This window comes from Equus quagga, chromosome 3 (assembly GCF_021613505.1).
Source record: "Equus quagga isolate Etosha38 chromosome 3, UCLA_HA_Equagga_1.0, whole genome shotgun sequence".
NCBI classification, from domain to species: domain Eukaryota; kingdom Metazoa; phylum Chordata; class Mammalia; order Perissodactyla; family Equidae; genus Equus; species Equus quagga.
This window is the reverse complement of record NC_060269.1, coordinates 125,670,777-125,695,391: the sequence shown is the minus strand read 5'-3', so window position 1 is coordinate 125,695,391 and position 24,615 is coordinate 125,670,777. Positions and strand designations below refer to the sequence as shown.

General features: G+C 42.7%; 1 protein-coding gene across 1 annotated transcript in view; it reads left to right on the top strand.

Annotated features, from left to right (window-relative positions):
- Nucleotides 1–553: 553 nt before the first annotated feature.
- NWD2 (NACHT and WD repeat domain containing 2) overlaps nucleotides 554–24,615 on the top strand; it is a 159,249-nt gene continuing 135,187 nt past the window's right edge. Inside the window, exon 1 of the mRNA XM_046657326.1 lies at nucleotides 554–704. Within this exon, the coding sequence (XP_046513282.1) occupies nucleotides 554–704 (151 nt within the window). The remainder of the gene's footprint in view (nucleotides 705–24,615) is intronic.

The following is a 24,615-nucleotide window of genomic DNA, read 5'->3' as shown; positions in this document are numbered from 1 at the left end:
ATCAGAGAAGCCCAGGAGGCCCCTGGGCTGCCCAAGGCCCCATCCCCGCCACCCTTTAAGCCGCGGGTAATTCTTGCGCCCCTCTGGCGGCAGGTTCCGGTAAACTAGGGACTCCTCTCGTAGATAAAGTTTGGTCTGCTCCTTCGCCCGCTCAGTCCCCGCCGCCGGGGCGGCCCCCTCCTCCCCGGCAGGGACGGGCGGGGAGATGGCCGCGGGCTGGGCGACCGGCGCGGGCGCTTCCCGGCGCAAAGGGGCGCCGCGCGCGTAGCCGCCGCCACGCTGACCTCCCGCTCGCGCCGGCTGCTGCGCTGAGCTCCGGCAGCGAGCAAAGGCAGACGCCCAGAGGGACAGGAGGCAGCGGCGAGAGGGGTCCACGGGTCCGTATGGCCGCTACCCGCCGGCCGGTGGTGTGCGCCACGGAGCTCGCCGGCGGCGCCTCGGGCTCGGAGCGTCTCTGAGCCGCGCCGCCTGCGGGGATCGACCTAGCTGTTCCGCGGAGGCGCGGGCAGGAGCCCGAGGAGCAGACGGCGGCGGCTATTCCTCCCAGAGGGCGATGTGGCCGGCCGGTGCGGGCACCAAGCTGCCCTGTCCCCGGGACTCTGCGCTCCGGCGGGCGGCTTTCTCTGGAAACCTCACTGCCCTGCCTTCTCACCTCCTGCCCGCCGGCCGCAGCGTCCGGGTCTTCATCAGCGCCAACCCTGAAGGTGAGTCCCTCGCTCGGATTTGCCCGTCTGTCCTGTCCGTCTGTGCGGCGGGAAGCGGAGACAGTGGCCGCAGCATAGCCGTGTGCGCCGTGCGTCCCCTCCGCTCGCTTTCTGCGGCTAAAGCCGACTGCCCTGAGCGTGTGGGAATTTAATTTGAATCACTTCTTTTCCCCTCGCTCATCCCTCTCTGCCTGCTGACTTTCCCTAGGACACTTATTCTCGCCCCCTGGGTTACTTCGTCGGGTCGAGCTAAGAAATGTCTAAGGCCTTAGCAAACGCTTCTGGAAGCTCCAACCTGCCACCACCACCGCCCGCTTTCTCTTTCTTTTAGTGGTTTCTTTTCCAAGGTTATCGCAGACGCAAAGAGTAGCTCCTCTCGCTCTGGGTTCTGCGGCAGCTTCCTGAATGGGGGCTCCTCGCTTTGATACTTGTTCTGGCTGAGGCAAAATGGGCATGGAGTTCTCGGAGACTCGCCTCTCGCGGATGCGATGGTGCCCTTCGTCTTGGAGGCCGAGGAGACCCCCCACCCCCACCCCCGTGAACCGAAGGCAGGTAGAAGTCGAGGCGAAACGCGCTGTGGGGTCCCGGGCGATGGTTTCGCGGGGAAGCCCTCAGGATGAGCTCATCTCCACGATTAGGTCCCGGGCTTGATCTCTGGGGTCCTGGAGCTTGGCCTTCTCAGTCGTGTTCCTGCTTAAGGCTGGGCACCTGGTAGGCGCTGGCTGAAAACTTGTTGATTTGTTGAATTCACAAATCACTGCGACTGAGCGCCCGATGGTTAATTCCTTGCTCATCACTTGCTTTCAGTTGTCGGTCCTGAATGTTAACTTTCATTCCCAGTAAGTGAAGAGAAAGTAAGATGCATTTGACTAGAGCTGGATGAAACTGCAGGAATTGCTCTTTTCTAGAAAAATAAATGTTCGGCTGTAAGATGAATTTATAGGACACTGAAATAGACGTGCGAGATCTGAGACTAACTTTTTCTGGACTCTGACAAGCCTGGGGTCTGACGACAAAGGAAAAAAGAAAGTTGACAACCATTTGAAAACTCAAGGCTCTGGTTGCTTGTGAAAATCATTCAGAGAGGACCAACCAAAGTAACTTCCTAAAAAATTGTTTAAAAAAGCACTAGCGGAAACTTCGGGTAAAGCTCGCATTATGGCACGGGGATTGGGAAAAGACTCAAATAGGTGACCCACAGTAGTTAGTATTAGAAGGACTTTGTGTGTTGAGGGAGGGCATGACTGTCCTTTTATCAGTTTACAACTCACTTTCACAGAATTTAATAATTAAGGAGGCTCTTCGGAAGTTACAGCACACTAAAAATCCTTTTATCTCAAATATGTCTTCCAGGATTTTTACTTAAATGTGGATAAAGAAAACCGTGGAGATATGTGGCCCATTTAAGGACTTAAGAAAATCTACAACTTAACTTTTCAAAAATGTTGTTAAACCATTTTTAATGTGTTTGAGAGAATTGTGTTAGAAAATGTTTAGTCTTAAAAGTTTCATCTCTCTTAAGCTTAAAAAGAATCTCTTGAAGTGTTTAAATTTGCTGATGTAAAACTAGCTAAACTGTTTTTCTTTAGACAAATTCCTTCTAAAATACAGTGAGAATTCAGTTAAATCATCAGTTAATTTTTCCTTTAGACTTGTAATTTCTAGGATAGAAATCAATGAAAATGAATTTAAATTGAGTCAGCTTAACATTGAAGATTCAAGATTGTTATTTTTTTAAAGCCTGTACACGTGGTTTTTCAGATTCTCTAGTTTCTTGAAATCAAAGCTTTAGCATATGTTAATCTTAGGAAAGCAAACAGGAGGGAGTTGCCCATCATGCCTTCTGGCCACTGTTTGAGCTGGGCGGCTTGCACATTGATCTTAAAGACCAGAAATGTGAAGCTTACCTGAGAAGTTGCAATAGGGACAGGATCTCAAATTCTATACAAATTGGAAAGCCAAGGGTATGTTGAATAGAAAAGATGGAGGTGGGTATTTTTTAGGATCTGAACGTGAATTCAGCCTTGCAGTCTTGGTAAATGCTCTGTCAGAGGCAGCATTTTATCGAGAGATCTTTATGATGCAATTCAGGAAGCAAATGGTTGTGTTTTGGTACGATCCAATATTAGATTCTTGGCCAATACTCAGGAGCCTCTCCACTGTCAAATTAAGACAAAGAACATTATCTCTTACTTTCCTTTAGAAGCGGAAATTCAATTTATGCTCTAAAGCTGCTTTGTGTTGAACTCATAGCAATACTTTTAAGAATCTAGCAAGGGTTTCCCTTAGATTATTGCTTTCATAGATATTGCTTTACAAGGCTGTATGGAATTTCCCCATCAGTAATAATATATGTATTTAAAGATAATTATTATGATATAAAGATATATAATTATTATATTAATATATGTATTTAAGATAATTATTTATTTATTATTTAAAGATAAATAATAAAGATAATGTATTTAAAATGGAAAAATTACTTTCCCATATAGTAGCTCATTCAGTATTTTAATTTTGATTTGCATCCTCAAACCCTGTGAGGATAGTGGACCAGAGAGTGTTCTGTTTTACAGATGAGAAAACCGAGGCTATATGGGGTTATGCTACTTGCCTGAACTCATATAGCAGAATGAAACAAGGTGGAGCCTACAGGGGACGCAGAACATCTCTCTTAGTATTCTTTGGCTCCAGTAGGTTCATGCCAGATTTCTGTGATATATCTTACCCCATATGGACAAGAAAATAAGCTGGATATAGTGGGTATGTGCTGTCCTTACTCTTGAAACCTGAGCTGGAAGAAGCTGAGTAGCAGGAAGGAAACATGGCTGCCCCAACCCACTTCACCCCCACCGAGAGGTAGCCTTAGGGGCATTCAAGGAAATTTCAGAATGTTCTGAACTCTAATGGACATGTTCCTGTCCCAAAACATGTCTGCATTTGACCAGTCCCCAAGATATGACAGACACTGGAAAAGAACCAGTGAGGGGGAGGCAATAGTATTGTCCTGGATTCTCTTACGTGGATAAGCCTTGAACTTCATCTAGTCTCGCCTCCCACCCACTGTAGCAGTCCCATCTGTGGCATCTTTATTAATCCTTAGAAGTTTTCTAGTCATTTAGCCGCTGTCTCTCTGCCAGAACGGAACTTATATTTCCTTAGAACAAGGATTCTAAAATACATACAAAATCCGCCACTGTGATTAGCCGGAATTGTCCATGAATATGCAGAGGAGAGGAGCCTGCACAATTCTCTGCCTTTTATTGAAATTCGAGGGGGCCTAATAAGTCGTATTTCTCTTTCCTGCCTCAATTCTTAACCTATTTAGAGTAAGGTAATGTCTTAGTCATCTTGGGCTGCTCTAACAAATACCACAGACTGAGTGGCTTAAACAACAGACATTTATTTGTCACAGCTCTGGAGGCTGGAAAGTCCAAGATCAAGGTGCTGGCAGATTTGGTTCTTGGGAAGAGCTCTCTTCCTGGTTCTCAGATGGCCATCTTCTAAGACCAAGTCTCTGGTCTCTCTTCTCTTTCTTATAAGGGCACTCATCCCATGATGGAGCCCTACCCTCATGACCTTATCTAAACCTAATTACCTCCCAAAGGCCCCACCTCTAAATACCATCACATTGGAGGTCAGGGCTTCAACATAAGAATTTAGGGGAGATACAGGCATTCAGTCCATAACATTCTGCTTCTGGCCTCACAAATGTCATGTCCTTCCTGCATGCAAAATACATTCATGCCATGCCAACAGCCCCCCAAATCTTGACTTGTTCCAGCATCAACTCTAACATCTAAAGCTCAGAGTCTCATCTAAATATCTAAATCAGCTATGCGTGAGACTCCAGATAGGTTTTTATCCTGAGGCAAAATTCTTCTCCAGCTGTGAACCTGTGAAACCAGATAAGATACATGCTTCTAGAATACAGTGGTAGGACTGGCATAGGATAGACTTTCTCATTCCAAAATGGAGAAATTGGATGGAGGAAAGGAATGAAGGGTCCCAAGCAAGTCCCAAACCTAGCAAGGTAAATTCCCTTAGATATTAAGGCTCCAGAATAATCCTCATTGGTTTGATGCTCTGCCTCCCGGACCCACTGGGCAGCAGTCCTGCCTCTGGAGCTGTGCAGAGAGGGAGTCGCCCGCCAAGGCTTTGGGCAGAGGCCATCTGCCCTGTTGAAATCCAGGCGATGCCTCCCCAACCTTTGAGAGGAGGCAGTGCTGAAGATCTCTGAGTCTCCTTTGGGGTCATTCTTCCTTTGTCTTGAAGAGTAGCGCATGTTCACAGCCCAGTGGCTTTCCGGTCCAGTCCTGTAGGATCTAATTAGTCTGACAGTTTTCCTTCGTTTCATCCTGTTTCTGTCTCCTTCATTTCAAACTCGCTGTGTTTCTGCTGAGGTGGTCCATGGCTCACACCCATACTAGTTTCCTTATTGAAATGGTGGTTCACCCACACTCTAAGTGTTCTCCTCAGAACAAGCTTTCTCATTTTTTGCAATAAGGATAGGCTGAGAATTTTCCAAATCTTCAAGTTCTGGTTCCTTTTTGCCTAACAGTTCCTTCCTCAGTTCGTCTCTCTCCTTTTATTCTTTACGACAAGCAGTCAGGAAGAACCTAGTCTCTCCTGCAGTGCTTTCGTAGAAATCTCCTCAGCTAAATATTGTTTTGTTGCTTGCAAGTTCTCCCTTCCACAAAACACTAGGACACAGTTCAGCCAAGTTCTTTGCTACTTTATAAATCACCCTTCCTCCATTGACTGATAACTTGTTCCTCATTTCTGCCTGAGACCCACCAGAATGGCCTTTACCATGCATATTTTATTCCTGATGATTGGTGTATTCTCTAAGATGGAAGCTTTCTCTACAGCTCTCATCTTTTCTTTCTGAGCCCTCACAGGAGTTGCTTTTAATAGTCCCTTCGTGGCATTCTTGGCTTTTTCTAGCATGCCTCTCAGAACTCTTCCAGCCTCTATATGTTACCCAGTTCCAAAGCTGTTTCCACATTTTTAGCAGCAGCCCACTTCTCAGTACCAAAATCTGTCTTAGTTTCCTAATATTGCCATAAGAAATTACCACAAACTGGGCTTTAAACAACAGAAATTTATAGTTTCATGATTCTAGAGGCTAGAAGTCCAAAATCAAGGTGTTAGCAGAGCCATGCTCCCACTGAAGGCTCCAGGGGAGAATCCTGCCTTGCCTCTTCCTAGCTTTGGATGGCCCCTGGCAGTCCTTGGTGTCCTTTGGCTTGTAGCTGCGTCACTCCAGTCTCTGCCTCGGTGGTCACAGGGAAGAAGGCCGTGTCCTCACATGGTAGAGAGAGAACTCTGTGCCTCTTCCTCTCCTTATAAGGACACTAATCCTCTCATGGGGTGCCACCCTCATGACCTCATCTATACTTTATTACCTCTCAAGGGCCTCACCCCAAAATACCATCACATTTGGGGTTAGAGCTTCAACACATGAATATAGGAGGACACAAATATTCAGTCCATAACAGGTAAGGTATAAAGCAGAAGGAAGACCACAGTATTGCCTTAATACTGATAAAAACTGATGCAGGCCCACCTTCCCTTATCTATGATCCTCGAGGCCAGATGTGATTTTGGAATTCCAAGTTTTTTAAGATTTAGGGGGGAAACGACACATATGCTGTTTATTAAAGGGGGGATACCCCATAATCAAATATGAATATGTCTGTAAGGAGACATGCCTTGACTCTGTCAGTATTGTACGGAACTGTCTGCAGTGCTGGAGGGTCTTTGTCTGTGTTGTCCTATGTGGTAGCACTAGTTCCATATGGCTGTTGAGCTTTTGAAATGTGACTTGTATAACTAAGAATCTGAATTTTTAATATTATCTTATGGTAAATGATTAAAAAGGCATATGTGGCTACTGGCTACTGTCTCGGACACAGTAAGGACTGTAAGTAGATTCCTGTCAGTTAAGGTCAGGTTCTGCCACCGGTGACTCAGGTCACTTCATGTTTTGCTGCCAGATGAATTGGGGGAACACATTTTGTTTTCAACACTTTGGGGATTTAGGAATTGCAGGTAGGAGCTGTAGACCTGAATTGGGGACTGTGGCTTAACTCTAGGAAAGTGGGTTTTCCAGTACTGAACCTCAGAATTGTACAGACTTACTCTCCCAGTCACTCTTAGCAATGGACAGGGCACACCTACCCTCCACCCCACCAGGAAAGAATTGACCCTTTAAAATTTGAGACATGGAGGAGTAGAGAAGAAAGACACCTTTACTTACAAGAGAGAAAGAAGGATGGGTTCTTTGTGCTCAGATTTTCCTTCCAAATGCATCCATCAGATTAAGACACTTCTTCCCCTCAGGAGTAAGTGATGGCCTGTCCAGGGCTCCTCTGCTGTTGGATCTGCCTCTGTGTATCAAGAGACATCTTGGAGTGGAGAAAAAGATACTCTAACATCTATTGTTGTACATTTTTCCACCCACTGGATTTATGCACTTGTCATCTTTGAGGGTTGTGCACTTTTTTCCTCAGTATTAATGATGAGGTGCTCAGTCCATTCCCACTTAGACTTTTTCGTTTGCATGATTTTGCATCTTCCCTGACTCTTTTCTCTGTGTCTTTGGGGTCTTGGTAGGAAAGTTTGTTCTCCATTTGGGCGGAAGCCACAGTAAAGAGAGAAATTTTTGCCCTATAGTTACTGCAACTAGTGGCCATGTGCTCCTGGGCGAGGGCCACAAAGATGTGAATCAAGAAAATCGTATGAAACCTATGAGTATTCTTCACCATGGTTCTTCTTACCATCCCTACAATGCTAATTATTTCCTAGGCCCCCCATTTCTTCATTGTTCTTCTGAGTAATCAGAAAAAATACAGTTAAGCACAGCAAAAAAAAAAAAAAAAGTACGTGTGTATATATACACACAGCTGTTTTGATACCCTAGAAACATCTTTAAAAGCTAAGAGTCTTAAAATAATATCCTGCAATGCTATTTTATGATAAGTACACGTAGGACATTTATAATAAGTGAGTTCTAAAATTTTGGTGGTTGTATCTTCAAGTCCTTCAGCAAACATTATCCAGGCAGGAGAGAGTGTTAGATACAAGTACAGACTTGAAAGCCACACTACCTGGGTTTGAATCCTCAGTCCACCACTTAATGCTTGCTTTCTTGAGCAAGTTGCTTAACTTCTTTGTTCTCAGTTTCCTAATCTGTGAAACCGGACGATAATAGCACCTGCCTCCCAGGATTATTGAGGAGCTTGAATAAGCTACTAGATCTAAAGCACTGAGAACAGTGCTGGGTGCCTAGTAAACATTAAATAAACATTTGCTATTATTATTCTTATTATCTTTGTTATTATGAGTTTCTGCTGTGATTCAGAGGCATGCAGGTGTGGGTATGCAAAGATACATCAGGCATTTCCTGCCCTCAAGGAATGCAGTCTATGGAGGCATATCAGTTAGAACTCAGTAGTCAAATAAAAAGCACTCCAGATACTTCGGGGAACTAGGTGCTCCCAGAAATTAAGTCTCGCAGGAGTGAAAGGGGCACCACTAGGCATTTAGGTGACTTTGCCAAAGCGGTCACCCAGAAGGCAGGAAACTGTAGAATCCAGTGCTACTGTCACAACCCCCACTGGGTACTGGGTAGCTGGCCAGCTTCTATAGACATGCATCTGCTGAAACTGTGTGTCAGCCACCACCACATCTGGTGGCTGAAGAACTTCCCTGGCTCCCTTTCCCCACCAGACTTCCTGCATGTTCATCCCTCTGACAGAACTGAATTGCATTTGGACCCTGGCAACAAGTGAGACTAGGAACTTCCAGGCTTCCAACCCCTACACTACAAGGGAGAGAAAGGAAGGAAGTGGTAATGGATACTCAACACCAAGAAACAGTATCCAGGTCAGGAGGAGGCTGGCACATTTCACTCATTCACTTGTTCACCCAGTAAATATTCATGAAACACCTACTCTGTATGGAGTGCTGTTCTGGTGCTTTAGAGTACAGCAGTAAAGAAACAGGCAGGTCTCTGCACTTGTGGAGTTTATGTAAATATATGATATATGTGATGAGCACTGTACTAAAACAGCAGAGCATTAAAGAGACACTCTTGAGGAGTGCGCCAGCTTGAGGGCTCAGAGTAAGGGATGGGGAGGGCTCCCCAGAGGAACAAATAGAGCCAGGGTATAGAAACTGTCCTACATGGTAATCTAATATGAGGCAAAGCAATGATGAGATCTCTGCAAGGAATAGAAAGAGATCATATTTTTCAATGAAGCGCTTTTATCTCCTTGAATAAGAGTGGAACTGATGTCTTGAGGTGATATTATCATTTGTCCTTTGAAGGTGGCTCATTTAGAATGACATTTAAAAGAAAGCATGACTTGGACCATATAGGTACTCCATACACAAGTAGATCATGATTTTATGGTTTAAATAAGTGATCCACAGAACTTTTAAAGTTCTTGGTACACCATAGCAGTGACACCATTTGCCATTTTAAAGGGTGTCTGCAAGTTTGTATTTTATTTCTGTTCGGTTGTCTATTGCTGTATATCACCCCACCCCAAAACTTAGTGACTTAAAATAACTATTTATCATTTCTCACAATTTTATGCCTGGGAATCTGGGCGGGGCTTGGCCTGCAGAAGAAGGGTGGTTCTTCTGTTCCATAGGTATGGGCTGGAGCTACTCACTTGGCTGCGTTCAGCTCAGCCTGGATGGAGCTGAGGGGTCAAAGAAGCCTTCACTCATATGTCTGGCTCCTCCATTGGAGCTCAGTCTCCAGCTTTTCTCTTATCATTCAGGAGTCTAGGCCAGGATTCACTATAGGAGATTGGCTTCCCCAGAGAAAGGAAATGGCAGCTGCTGGGCCTCTTAAGACCTGGGCTTGGAAGTCCCAGAATGTCATTTTTGCTGCATTCTGCTATGCAAGTCATAAGGCTAGCCTAGATTCAAAGGGAGGAGAAATAGACCCCATCTCTTGATGTGAGGAGAGGCATGTGCATGCAGAGAGGGGAGGAATTAATGGTGGCCAACTTTGTAAGCAACAAAACCCCCAGTTATATTGTGTAGTTACTTTGACCTTGTTATAATTAGATTAAGTGAGATAATGCATGAAAAGTGAGTAAACTAGTAGCCTGGCACAGTGCTCAACAAGTGTTAACAATAATAGTTGTGATTGAGTTGAGGATTGACAGTGACTCTGTAAATAGCACCCTTCTAAGTTCTGAAGGGAGAAAGAAGACCGAAGAGTCTGCGGGTAGGAGACCAGAATATCACCATTTTTGCTGCTAAAGATAATAATGGAGAATGCTTTTGTGCTTCCTGATACTAGACACCAGAATGAGACATTCTTCCACCCACACACTGGCAGCGGTGGGCCTCCAGAGGGTCTGCCCCATAAAACATCAAGCCTGGAGGAGAAAGCATAACCCACCCTCTGGGGACAGGTCAGTTCCCAGGGGAAAGAGTAGGTAGGTGGGCTGAGCTTGCCTGGTTTATTCTTCCGACATTTTCCAATTAAATAAGTCACCGCTTACACCCCCACCCCAGTTCTGGGAAGGGCAAGTGAGGAGGTTGAGAGAGTCCAGGTGTCTCACATTCCAGAAGAAACCTCCAGTTAGAGGAAGAAGAGCTGCTTCCCTGAAATGAATATTTACTTATTTCAGTTTTAACATTTGTAAACAGTGAAATCTTTTAATTACTCAGGATCATTTAAATTAGATATCTGCTTTGACATAGCCCAAATTATATCACAACCAAATATCTTAATACAAAGAAGAGAAGACAGTGAGCTGTAAGGGGTGACGCAACTTATATATAACAGCAGAAACTTCATCGAACATCAGTTCAGAATACTTTTATAGAGTAAATGCGTAGCACAGCCTTGGGAAAAGTCACTTCATCTCTCTAGAAATAAGTTGTTTTAAGACACTAACTTTGGGGGTAGATTGATACACAACAATAAATGACTGAAAAAAATAAGGTACAAACACACAAACACCTTTTAAAATGGCAAATGATGCAATTCCCAGAGTAAAAAGAACTTATCTACAAAGTAACTGGTTTTAATAAAGTAAGCTTAAAGTTATTTCAACTTAAAAAATTTTCTTAAGTTTTGCTCTTAATGGTCATATGATTTAAATAAATGTAAAACTTGTCGGTGGCTCAAAAGTATACATAGGTGCTTCTAGATTGATTGTACAATCTAGAAGAAAGTGTGGTGATAGTAACTTAAAGATAACTTTTGTGTCACTTCTTCAAAGCTTTAACTTCCATCATATTTTTTGTTGAAATCAAACAGGATTCATTCTGCAAATTAAAGTGTATTGGCTAATACATAATTAGAAAAAGGAGTTATGTGATAGAAAGTTAATAAAAGGATAAAAACCTGAAGCTTTGGGTGCAATTGAAAGGGAATAATACCCACTTCTAATGAAATACTTCCTTGAAATCTCATTTTCAATCCAAAATATTTCAAAGGCTTTGACATGGCTACACTCAAAACGAAGAGCAAAGCCCAGATGTCAGGTGTCTTATTCCAAGAGTGATGACAGAATCTAACTCACAAAATTGAGAGGGTATCCTTCATAATGCTTAATCTGATCCATTATATAGAATGTCATTCAGAGAGACTCTTGCCACTGAATCTATTTCCTTCAAATTTCATTCTAAGCATCAGCTGCAATATTTATTAGATACACATTGTATACAACCAAACTCCTAACTGGTTGGTGTGGAGAGTTACAGAGGAGGTGAGAGATACATACTGCTGTCTTTATTCTTGAGACTCGTCCATCTGGGAGGCAGGACAAATACAGCTACCAAAATACAAACACTGTGGTTGTGAGAAGGATTTTATATACAAAAGGCCAATTGGAATAATTGGAATCAAACTGTCATATCTAGTATCCCAGTCAAGCATGAACTGGTCAAATTTAGATAAAAGGAAAAGACCAAGATGTATCAAATCTGAGAAACAGACCTCTCTACTGTAGTGGAGTGGCTGGTGGGAAACTGTTCCAGCCATAGGTGATGAGAACAAGTCCTGATCCAAGAGAGGGGCATAGTTTTTGAAGAGAAAGTGTTTGGTACCAGAGAGTCTTATATAAAAGGTCACCCAGCAAGTTAGCAAAGCATACACTGAAATTTATTTAATTTCCTTGAGTGTCCAAAGAATAACTCAGGAGTTTACTCAGGTAATAGTGGAGGAGTTTGGGCAGGTACAAAACATAAAGGTGAAATGTGGGTTTGGGCACAAGATCCCCATCCTGAGGTGGGGGCTATAGAGGAGGGTGGAGGGTAGCAGAAAGCACATGACAAAACCAAGACAGGATCCAGCCACTAGTCTTAAGGTGGGATGGAGATCCTGGGACAAGGTAAAGGATGCTGTCAGGACTACAGCCAAGGCCAGGGTCAGAATTGCTGCCTGAGTGATTTGACCCTGAGTTCCAGAGAGTTGGGATAGAATTAGTACCAAATGTTTCCTAGCTAAGGTCACTCTTGGACCTAGGGACTTGGGATAGCCAGTGCTACAGGTAGCACCAAGTGTGGCTCCAGGTAGCTCAGAGAATGGATGGAGAGGCTAGGCAGCAGGAAGGGTTAGTCAATAAAAATAAGGAATTCAGAACAATATTTGAGAGATTAGAAAGACTGGATTGTCCTAGTTGATGAGATGTTCCAGAGAGAGAGGGAATAGTGTTTATCCTAGAAGTCAAGTAAGTCTCATTACTTGAACAGTAGAGGCTAAGATGTTTTGCAGCCACAAATGCTTTGGGGCCACATCCAGGCTCAGTGGGGAAGGAAGCAGTGATTGATTAGTAATGTCTGCTGGGGGTGAGGAATGGTGTTTTCCCTTGTTTGTACAGTGTGTTTGCAACCTCGAACACTTTGAGGGGTAGAGGAGTGAATGGGGCAATGCAAGCAACAAAGAGGGAGAAGCTTTTTGTTTCATTTGGCCAAAGCAGAGAGGACAAAATGGAGCGAAATAAGGAAAATTTGCCCAAGAAATAACTGGCAAAAAAATTTCTTGCCCAAATGACAGAACTGGTAGAATCATCACTTTCTAAAAGAGGAAAAATGTGTTAAATTTTAAATTATATTTTAAATTAAAAAACTGTTAAATAGGCTGAAATCTACTTGTGTGTGGTAGAGCCTGTATGCTAATTAGTTGCTAAGCCAAGAGTGTAGCTTCAGCAGAAGATCACACTCAGTTGACAATATTCTAGAAAATTCTCTAGTTAAAATAGAATTCAGAAACTACTGGGGTCACTGGATAAAATGTAATAAAGTTAACCAAAGATATCAAATGTTAAAGAAAATCTGCTGAGAACACTGAAAAGAAGACAGGAAAATAAGAAGTTCCCTTTTAAGCCCAGGGTCTCTATTCAGAAACCGAAATAAGCTATATAGAGAAGCGACTGCAATAACAATAAGGAGAGTATGTAGGAAAAGTGAAAAAATATCCAGACCTTCCTACCTCTGAGCAGCTACCATTTGGAAGTATTTATCCACAAAGTTACAGGAGATGAGAAGATTCATAAAATAGGAATTTCACAGTTTAATGAAATCACTGCTGAACTGGAAATCTTATAAGTTGTGGGAGTTTTATCACATGGTCCCCCAGTTTTTTGGCACACCTCCCATTGAGAGGTAGAATCTCTGACTCCTTGAATCTGGGCTCTCCACCTGCTTCTGGCCAATAAAATGTGGAAGAAATGGCACAGCACCAGTTTCTGGGCCCATGAAATTGGCCACTTCCACTTGCTGCCTTTTGAAACACTTGGTCTTTAAATCCCAGCCACCTTGTGGAAAGACCCCTGTGAGAGAAGCAAAGAGCCAGCACCACCTTGCCAGCAAGAAGAACCAGCTGTCTTGGAAGTAGATCTCCACTGCCCCACCCTCCTTGAGCTGTCCCAGCCGACTGAGGCTGCATGGAGCAGAGACTAGCCTTCCCCATCAAACCCGCCCAAATTGCAGATTCAAGGGAAAAGTGAATGCTTGTTATTGTTTTAAGTGAATGATATTGATTTGCCATGCAGCAGTAGAGTAATAAAATTAGTAAAATAAAACAAATGCATTATAGTGTGTACTGGCTGAGAATAAGGAATTTCGGGGTTAGGTCTGAATTTGAATCCGAAGATTTACTATAATCTTGGGTAACATATTTCATCTCCCCAAGCTTCATTGTCCCTTCTGAAAGTTGGGCACAATACCACTACCTCACTGGGTCATTGTGAGAAATAAATGAAACACTGTACGTAAGCACCTGAAACAATGCCTGAAAGATTGCAAGGACTCAAGGACTATACATCAGAATTTTCTAAAAGCCCTAGGAGATGAAGAAAAGAGGAGATATAAGGGTTACAGTGAATGAGAATTACTTGAATAATGTTTTTTTAAATCATGGCATGAAATGGGTCATTATTCCAAAATCATGCCACCTATATAATCCTGCATGCTTTTGCTGGAAGGGGCTACATAAAAACAACATATTTTTAGATGTTGGTTTACCACATAAATATGAATTCAGCCCAAATTATAAGGTATTAAGTTAATAAGATACATCTCTAAATAGAGCAGAAACTACTTATAACTTGTTTTTAAAAGTTGGCCAAAAGAAAATACCTCTTTTAAAACCATAGGTAATAAGCAGATTTCATTTTATTGAATAAAAAGATAGTGCTTTGACCTTTTAATGTATGATGTGCTAAAATCTTATGCTAAAAATCATAATTTCTTTTACACACAAAGAATCTCTTTAATGTTACTTTAAATCTGCATAAAGGTTCATGCATCATTTTCCAACTCCTATTACTCTTTTAGACCTTGGTGCACAGTTTGCTTGCCACAGATGTTCCAAAAAGCATGGGGTGCCCACATTTTTGTGGAAAGGACCACTCTTGATAAAAACCAGCAGCCCCGTTTATCTAGGAAGGATTTCAATACAGATCTCATGTATGATTGAAAACTGTTTCATTCTCAATAGCTACTATGGTGGAATGACCCGTCTCCTATGTAAATTGATAATTCTTATTGTGCACCACCTGCATTGGTTATTGTAAGCCCGCATTATGTTGAGAAAACAGTATAGGTGTGCCTATAGATGTTGGTGTTTGGGGTGGCAGAGGATAGAGAGATGTGAAGAGAAGGGAGGAGATGGGTCTTTTGAGTGAATCAGTGCACGGGCCGGGAACAGATGGATGATAACTTGAACATGGAAAAGGTTAATCGTTCATTCGTTCATTGATTCGGCTCTGCAAATCTGAGAGTAGAAAGAGATGTGAGAGAAAGCCCTGGAATCTTGGAGTTTTGAAACAGAAACAATTTAAGTTGGAGTTCGGTGCTACTTGAAAAGGGCTAGATATGTAGCAGCCTGGCCCCTCTGGGGACAGGGGAGGCAGAATGCTGAGCATCGGCTGGACGGACAGAGGAAGGCTGTGAGCCTGCTGTCCTGCATGTGCCCATGTGATTATCTGAAGAACAGGAGATTTAGGGCTTAGCCAAATGCTTTGGTTTTTAAATTGTAATTAAATTAATGGTTTTAAATGCTGAAATTTAAAAAAATATTTGAAACTCATTCTTTGGATTCAGTACTTATTGTATAATCTTTTTGGGTTTTCTTACCTTTTTTCTTTTGGAAAGTTGCAGTCTGTCTATCTTAACTATGTCAAAGAGGAAACAAAAGTTTCACTTTTGCTGATATCACAAGTCTGATCAAAGCCGACCCATGCTCTGGGGGCAGCTCCAGTGGATGTGTAAGCAGGAGAGCGGGTTTCCCTTTTAACTTTCTGCTGACCTCAAAATGTGTATATAAACTTCCTCTCTGCCAGCACCTGCTGGTGGCAGGGGGATGGCAGTGCAGGTTTCTAGGGCAAGAGTTTCATTTGATACCAGGGCATCTAAGAATCACACCACCAGAATTCAAGATTCAGCACTGCCCAGTGTTTACCAGCTGTGTGACCTGAGGCAGGTTCTAGAACTTTGAGTCTCAATCTTCCTTTCTGTCAAAATAAAAACAAAAACATCTATATTGTATATCTTATGGGGTCCTGAGGATTAAATTCTAATATAGTATACAAACAGTGAGCTCTACATAGAAACAAAGCGTTATTCTTTTCTTAAAACTCTTCCTAATACGTGAGCCTTAAAAGGACTCTTAAGCCGGTATTAAGTAATTATGTTACAGTATAATAAAATAGCTGACGTTTACTACTCACCAGGCCTTCCTGCAGGTCCTGCTACAGCCAGGACCAACTCTAGTTTACAAATGTCATCATCCCCCCACCATGTTCCTGTCATCTCCCAGTCCCACCATCAGTAGAGCTAACCCTCTGGCAGTATGCCCAACTCCTCATGCCTGTGTGGCTGCCCAGCTCCTTTACCCCCAGGCTGATAGGGCTTTACCCAGAGGCCAACTAGATCCCCAAAGGGATGGTTGTAGACACCCAACCCTAGAGCCCCCTGCCCCCTGCTTGGCCATAGCGCCTAGTAAACCACCACCCCATTTTATACTGTAGCCACCCCAGGGAGGGGAAAGTGGGAGAAGAAGGATGCCTTCCTCCCTCCCAGGAAAGCAGGGACTGAGGGATGAGGGGGGAAGAGATTTCTGCCATGAAACTAGACGACAGCAGTGCAGTTTTAAATTCCTATGCATTTCTCACAAAAACAATGAGTTTATGGTCTAGCTGCCTTATGACTTTGGGGACCGGTTAGGAACCTTGCCACTTTTTGTAACATTATTTTTATGGCAGGTTTCATTTTGTGTTCCATTTAAATCATGCACCATCAGGCTTGTGTAACAGCCCCTTAGAAGTTGGAGACATTTGAGTGTTTTCGCTAGAGAACTTTCCCCTTGTTTTCTAGTAGCATTGTGTGTGCAGATAGCATAATGGTCTTGTCCTCGAGATACCGTGAGATGGTCAGGGGACGTAGAATAGACTGAAACGTCTTCGCTTCTCCTTCTGGTTTGGATAGTAGCTCTGTGATTTTGGGCATTCTCTCTGGGACTCTTTCTTCATCTGTAGAATAAGGTGGATGAAAAACAGGACTTCTGGGGCCTCTTCCATCTCTGGTGTTACATTACTCCATTTCTTTGAAACTCTCAAGCAGTTCCATTTGGTTTTATTTCTTTTTAATAGGAGGAAGTGTGGGGCCTAGCTCTGTATCCTAACTTTGTGAACATGTCTGCTCCGTCGTCTGAAATATAGTAGTAATGTCACCTGTCCTCCTTGCCTCAGAAGTTTGTCATGATAATGAATGGAAAAGCACTTTTGGAACTGCAGTGTACTACATAAATGTACGCTGTTGGTTATTTGAAGGTGGAAAGTGTAATGGAGTGCAACAAAGTTAGTGGGAAACATCACCAGTGTCAGAGTCCAGCTCCAGCCGGTAGGGTTTCCTGAGGGATGAACGGCATCGGTGAAGAAAGAAGTTATGGTGAGACTGGAAGTGAGGTTTCCAAGTCTGATTTATTCAAAGCATTCAAGCACTTATATAGGGTCCAGGTCACATGTTTATGATTTCATGGAATTGTCTCAGTACATAATTTTGGCAAACAAAATGGGTACATAAGCATATCTTGTTATAATATTAGCACAGTACATCTGTGAGAAGCAAGCAACCTTTGTTACTTATAGATATTGACCTTTTCTATATGTCTACTAGGCGTCTAGATGTCCAAGACTGATTATAAAATGGGGTGTAACGTCTAGACTCAGTTCCTCATGGGTCCAATGGCCCTAAGTCTCCATCTTTATTTCTGTAGTAACGAAAGAAGTATTGTAAAGTGTAAGGGGACCAAAATATACACAGGCCCCCAGTTCCGCCTGATCGAAAGTCACACAGGCATAGTGTTTGGGGTTTTTCTTTTACCATTAACTATTTTATAGGGTTCCCAATCCTCATCATAATCCCAGTTCCCCTGTGTCAATATATCATGATATTTTTTTGTAACTTTATCAGGATCGTGAGTTGTCTTAGGAAGAGGTAGTTTGTCCATGTCTCTGTTCTTGGGTGGGTGTCACTATTTATCTCTTGTCCTAACAGGCCTAGGATAATCTCTGCCTCTTAGAAGGACCTGAGGAGGGAATATTCTCTTTTGAGGCTGATTATTAGAAGGCTTCCTCCTTGAGGGCTGTCCAAATTCCCTTACGGCCTCTCCAGGAGGGGGTCAGAACGTTTTTTCCCTTCAGGCTGCTGTTCCCTGAACCTTCCCTAGAAGGCCAGGTTACACCAGCTTCTTTCCCCTGCATGGAGAGATTTTCCCCAAGACATCCCATGTACAGAAAAAGAACAGCAGGAGCAATATTGCTAAGATCAGTAGCATGAGTAGGATCAGGAGCGGCCGACCGCCATCTTCTGAGGGTCCGCCGTGCATTCCCTCATCTCTCTCCCAGACCGTTGCCCTTGGGTAGAGGCTTAGCTGACTGGCGGGCGGCTCCCGGCACACCAGGATTTAGAAACCCTTCCCAAATGTTCAGTATTAACAGTGGAGAGTATGAGTAGGATCAAATAGGCAGAAAGGACCATTTCTTTCTGCCCATGGACCTCTTCTTTATGCCTATGAATGAGACTTTTAGGTTGATAAAAATCAGTGGGCCTTTGGGTGAAGTGGTTGCATACGAAGTCCCGGATGGACGGGGTTGGATCTCTTCCTGAATTGTGAAGTGGAATCCATTGTGTGTCAAAACAACACATGATATATACAGAGGCCAGTATGTAGTAGAGATTAAAGGTTCAGAATCTGGAGTTGGAAACACTTGGGTTTGAGACCTTGCTCCGTGCCATTTTCTGACTCGGTGCCCTTAAGCAAGTTAGTTAATTTCTCTAATCCTAGATTTGCTTATCTCAAAATTGAAAATACTTATCAGAGGATTCTTATGAAGCTTCAATGAGGTAAAGCTTGTAAAATGCTTATCACATGCCTGGCACATGATCTTTCATTAAATGTTAACTAGGATTATTACCAGTATTATTATTAGCTCCATTATCTCCTTAACCTCGGAGATGCTAATAACTCACCTAGTAAGGCAGTGACATCAACCCTGGCTCAACTAGCTGGCAATCATTAAAAAAAAACAAACAAAACTTGTCTGCCAGCAGTATCTCTGTTGCCCACTCAGTAGGAGAGGGAAAGATGTGTGATATGATGATACAGTTAGGGAACGTTTATATTCTGTTTGTTTATATTAAGCCAGAATGTTTATTTCCAACTGTCTGTCAAGGTTGACATCTTAAGAGGCCGTAGTTATTGTAAACATTTGAAAAAATGCTTTTGTAGAATTATTATCAGAAGTTTAAAGCCGCCAGAGTAGGTGTGCCTTCTTACTTTACAGTCAGACCCCATTTTTAATCAGAAATTCACACGAGTGATTTAACAAATATTTATTGAGGGCTTTCTACATGCAAGACAGTGTTCTAAGCCCTGAGGATACAGAATTTAACAATGTTAATAACTGTGTTTATTTAATATTTAATATACACATCGTCCTTAACCTCATGGCTTTCATGATCTGATGGAGGGACTATAACGTACGAGAGCAAATAAAATATGTTTGTAAAGTTTGTGGGAGTGATAATACGTGCTGTGAAGAAAAATGAAGCAAGGTAAGGAGAAAGAGTAATGGGCAGAGTTACTCTCTTCCAGTAGTGAGTCATCAGAGAAAGTCTGTCAGATATTTGAACAGAGACTTGAATGGATTGAGGAAGGGAGCCAGTCATTTCTGCCAAGAAGGAAGTGCAAAGAAGCAGCAGTAAATGCAAAGACCCTGCAGTGGAACATGCCTTACTTAGGTGTCCAAGGAAGCACAAGGTCAGTGTGGGGGAGAATAGATGGAGACGGGACAATTTTCACAAAATTTAGCACCCCTGTATGGTGGGCACCAACCAATTGGAACAGATGCCGTCAACAAGCGACAAACACTAGTAAGCTGTACTTAGTGTGTCCTTGCTGAGCTTCAGCCTTGATAGGAGATAAGATCAGGGAACCTATAGAGGCCAGATCGTGTGGGGCCAGCCTGTTATCTCACCATAATTTCAGACTTAGCTCCAGAAACCAACTTTACTCACAAAATATAATGATTATCACTATTTATTTGGAGAGTATATTCATTCGTTGATTCAATTTATCTTTAAAAGTGATTCAAAGAAAAGATTGCAAAAGTATTTCCAGAATTGTTGGAGAAGAGGGTATGTCAGCATTCACTTGGATGTATATGTTCTGATAGGTTTGTTAAGACAAATCTTATCTGTGTTTCTTGGGTGGGTTTTTTTGGTTTGTTTTTAATTCAGTTCCTTCAGTGTCCTAGTAAGGTAGAAGGATGTGGAGCCACTAGGTAACCTAGCCCATAGGAACTGAATGGAAGGGGATGAGAGACATAGTAATTGGATCTTTAGAGGAAGCAAGTAGAAAACTGCCCCAAACCTTGGAAATAAGACTCATATAAGAGAGGAAAAGCTACCTACTCGTATGTGACCTGGGGAGACAGGAAATGGAAATTCTCTCTTAGGTGGCAGAGGGTGGGGTCAACCTTAGTCTCTAGAAGCTGGAAAGTAGCACAGGCTCCTTCTTGGTATGGCTCTGGGAAGGTTCCCTGCCACATTCTTTAACCAAAGCTCCAAGGAAATCTGTTAAAAATTCTTTGAGAAGAGAAACTAAGGCAACAATGCAGAAGCCCATTATAAAGTTCATGGGGCAAGGAGCACCAGCACTACCGTGTCTGTCTCAGGGAGGGCAGCAGCAGCAGCAGCTGTGAGATTGAGGATCAACATCAGAGGCCTAAGTGAATGTCACCAGGGCCATCTTGCAGCCCAGCAAAAGCTGCAATGTGACTTGCTTCAGGGACAACCAGGGGCTGCATGGTACCATGTTCATGGCTGCTAAGATTCCAGCGCACTTTGTCTATGTTGGAACCTATAATTGCCGCAGGAAAATGTAATGGCCCACAAGGAGATTCATAAGCCACATGTTTCGTGGCAGATCCCAGGGTGATCAAGAGTCTTATACTGGCTGTTAATTTTCGTTCATGCATCTGTTCACTCAAGGAATACTGATTGCATGCCTGGAACTGTCCACCACTTTGCTTTCCCCAGTCTGGTTTGGAAGCTGAGGGAGCATGGGTTACACAGCTCTCAAGATGTTCACGATAACAGAGAATGGTGTGGCTCTTGGCTCTGGAATCAGAAAGTGCTTGTTGGGTATCTGGATTCCACCACTTTGTAGCAGTGTAAATTCTTCCTTAACCTCTCTGAACCTTGGCTTCTTCATCTTTGAAATGGGGCTAATAATGGTATTTTACTTGTAAGATTCCTATGAGGATTAATGAGATAATGTTTGGAAAGCACTTAGCGCTGTGCCCAGCATAATAGACACATTCATGCTAGTTTGTCGTTGTGACGATTCAAAGTGGAAGTGGGATTATAGAGTGTGTCGGGGGCTAGGGAGAGAGAATGAGAAAGAGAAAGGAGGAGAGGGAGGGGGGAAGAAAGGGGGAGAGAGTGGTGGAACATCAAGGAAAAGTACAGAGGAGGAAAAAAATCAGACCACTGTGCCAAGCTGTGTGAAAACATTCAAGTTCCCTATAAATTTTAATAGAGCCAGAGAAATTATTTAAAGGAAAGAGAATGATAGACTGGAATGGGCCCTAAATTATTTTTTAAAAAAGAAGAAATGGTTTTAGCAGTAGGGTTTTGGATGGTCATTGGAAGCGATTGACTTTATATCTGACCATTTACTGAGTTCCTGTAAACAGTGAGATGAATAATACTTTCTGAGCATCTCGGAAACAAGATAGCAATTAAAGAGAGTGCTAGGGTTATATGTGATGGTTTTTGAGATGGAGATTCTAGAGTGTGGCAACAAGGCAGTTAACAGCCATTCCATACATTTCAGATTGGACTAACCAAGCCATTCAAGCCAAAGGAGGTTTGGGACCCAGACTCCTTCAATCTGTCCACTCCCAGTTCCTACAGATAGCTGTCAGCTTGATTTAGTGCATGGTCACGTTCAGATGTGATAGGTGATTATTTTTTCAGTCCCTTCCTGTAAAATAGGAAAACATAGAGAATTTGGGTGGCTTGCTGAAGATTCAATAGCTGGGATAAACCTCCTGTGTTCCTAGCATTTCAGAAGAGCTTGCTTTACTTTTGGTTGATGTGATTTGGGTAGTTTCTCTCCCTTAGGTAAAATGATGTTTCTCTATCTGCCCCCCATCCTGGAGTTGTTTCATCATTTTGATTTTTTTATAACCAGCTGACCTTTTTCCTAAATAGGTCATTTTGTCGTACAGCCAGTAAATTTGGTGTTCTGGAGATTTTTGCCCAAGGAGGTTGAATGTATTTATATCTGGATGTGTCCATATGTCAAACAGATATTTCAATCTGTATTTGAAAGCCATTGAGGTTGTAGCACCATGAAATTCCCTGCTCCGCAAAATAAAATAACAGCAAATGCCCTTAACATATAAGCAGACATTTTCAAAAGTTCAAAAGATGTAAAACTGAGACTTTATAAGAAATAAAATCAAAGGCAAAAATAAATACAAAGTCTAGCCCTTTTTCATTAATGCAGTTATATTCTGTGTGCATATGTAAATATCTGATTTCCCATTTAAGTTCTAGAAAAGACTGATCACATGTAGATGTATGTGTTTTTTAATATTTTAGCACTTTAATACCATTTTCTAATCAAAATAACATCGGCAAGATAAGATAAAATGCAGGACATTTGTTTTTGGCATAACTTTTCTGCCATAACTGTTATACTATCAAAATATGCAGGAGGCGTGTACTGCAGAATCTGTAGGGTGGAATGAACGACAAAATAGGCCTCCTAGCTGTGAAATGTTTAAATTGACACAAATTTCAACAGTATTAAAATCAGATCAAAACAAACTTATATCACAAGCCCAAGGCCAGCCCATTCTGTGATTTGATTGTAAATATTTCAACCCCTCCAAAAAATTGGGGAGGCAGGAGGAAAAGAAGGAGTATTTTGTGACAGTAATGACAGTGCTGAATTATTCTTTAAAAAGGGAGGAGATAAGACCTCAAGATCCAGATAGAAAATGATATACTTCAAATAGGGTGACTTGTGGTTAATTAGACAAACTAGGAAGATTTAATTGACCCTACTCTGCACAATCTCCATAAAGACATGCAGAAGTATGAGACGTGGGTCTACACCCAGGAGCTTACAACATAGTTACTGACGTTGACATCTGAAAAGTTAGGAAGCATCTAATATACAGAATATTTGTATCAGTGTCCTGTTGCTTCTATAGCAAGTTACCACAAACTTAGTGGCTTAAAACAACACAAATTTATTATCTTACAGTTCTGGACATCAGAAGTCTGAATTCAGTTTCACTGGGCTAAAGTCAAAGATGTTGACAAGCCTGCATTCTTTCTGGAGGGTCTCGGGGGAGATTTGTTTCCTTGCCTTTTCCAGCCTCTAGAGTCCACCTGCATTTCTTGGCTCATGGCCCCTTTCTTCCAGCTGCAAAGCCAGTAGTGTAAGATCTTCACATCTCTCTATGACTTCTGCTTCCATTGTCATGTCTCTCTCTGATTCGGCTTTCATAGTCGCATTTCCTCCTCTAGCTCAGACTCTTCTGCCTTCCTCTTATAACGACCCTTATGATTATATGGGGCCCTCCGAGAGAATCCAGAATAATCTCATCTCAAGATTCTTAGTTTAATCACATCTGCCAAGTCCCCTTTGTGATATAAGGTAATATTCACAGGTTCCAGGGATTGCAATGTGGATATTTGCGAGGGGGCATTTTGAGCCTGCCACAACTTTAAGGAACAAGAAAAAAACATATTTGCACCTTCAATTTTAAGATTCTACAGGAACTACCTCTTCAGCTTCATTCCCACCAAACCCGTAAATGCATCCTTTCTGGCTGCAATCCTGCTCTTTCCGTCCTCTCTGCCTTTGTTTGTGAATCCTCCTGTATCCTGTTCACTTTTCAGATTCCTACCCATCCCTCAAGACTGATCTCAAATGCTGTGTTCTCCATTCAGTATTTCTGATTTTCCCAAATTAGCCAGGACACTTTGTTTGCAGGTGACAGAAACCTAGCTCAAACTCATTTAAGCATCAACTGGCAACTTGATTAACTCAAGTAATCGAATTGTATAGGGGCAAGACAAGGTGGATCTGACCTTAGAAACAGCTAGGATCAGTGTCATAGTCAGCTCAGGATGCTACAACAAAATACCATAGAGTAGGTAAACAACAACAACATTTATTTCTCAAAGTTCTGGAGGCTGGGAAGTCTAAGATCAAGGTGTCAGCAGATTCGATTCCAGGTGAGGCCCCTCTTTCTGGCCTGCAGAGGGACACCTTCTTGCTGCGTCCTCACATGGTGGAGAGAGAGGGCTCTTCTTGGAAGGGCACTTATCCCAATATGGGGGCTCCACCATCCTGACCTTATCTAAACTTAATTCCCAAAGACCCCACTTCTGGATACCATCACACTGGGGATTAGGACTTTAACCTGTGGATTTTGGGGGGACACAAACATTCAGTCCATAGCAGTCAGGAACTTGAACTTGATCAGGACTCCCTGTCTGCTCCTTGTTTTTGCTTCTCTCTACATGTCCACCAAATTCTCTCAGACCAGCTCTTCCATCTTTGGCAGAAGTGGACATGGCTACCAGTTCTTCAAGCTCACAATTTTACAGTTTTTAATCCATACACAAAGAGGCTCTCCCCCTCATCTGGAGTATGAAAAAACTTCAGAGGGGACGACTCATTGGTTTGGCTTAGGTCACATGTCCAACCCTTAGACCAATCACTGTGGCCATATGATCATGTATTAAAGCTGGAGAGTGGAAATGGGGAAAAGAATCTTTTTGACAGATGAAACGAAGGGAAGAGGTGTTGGATAGAAAAAGTACTACTTGCGGTAACCAC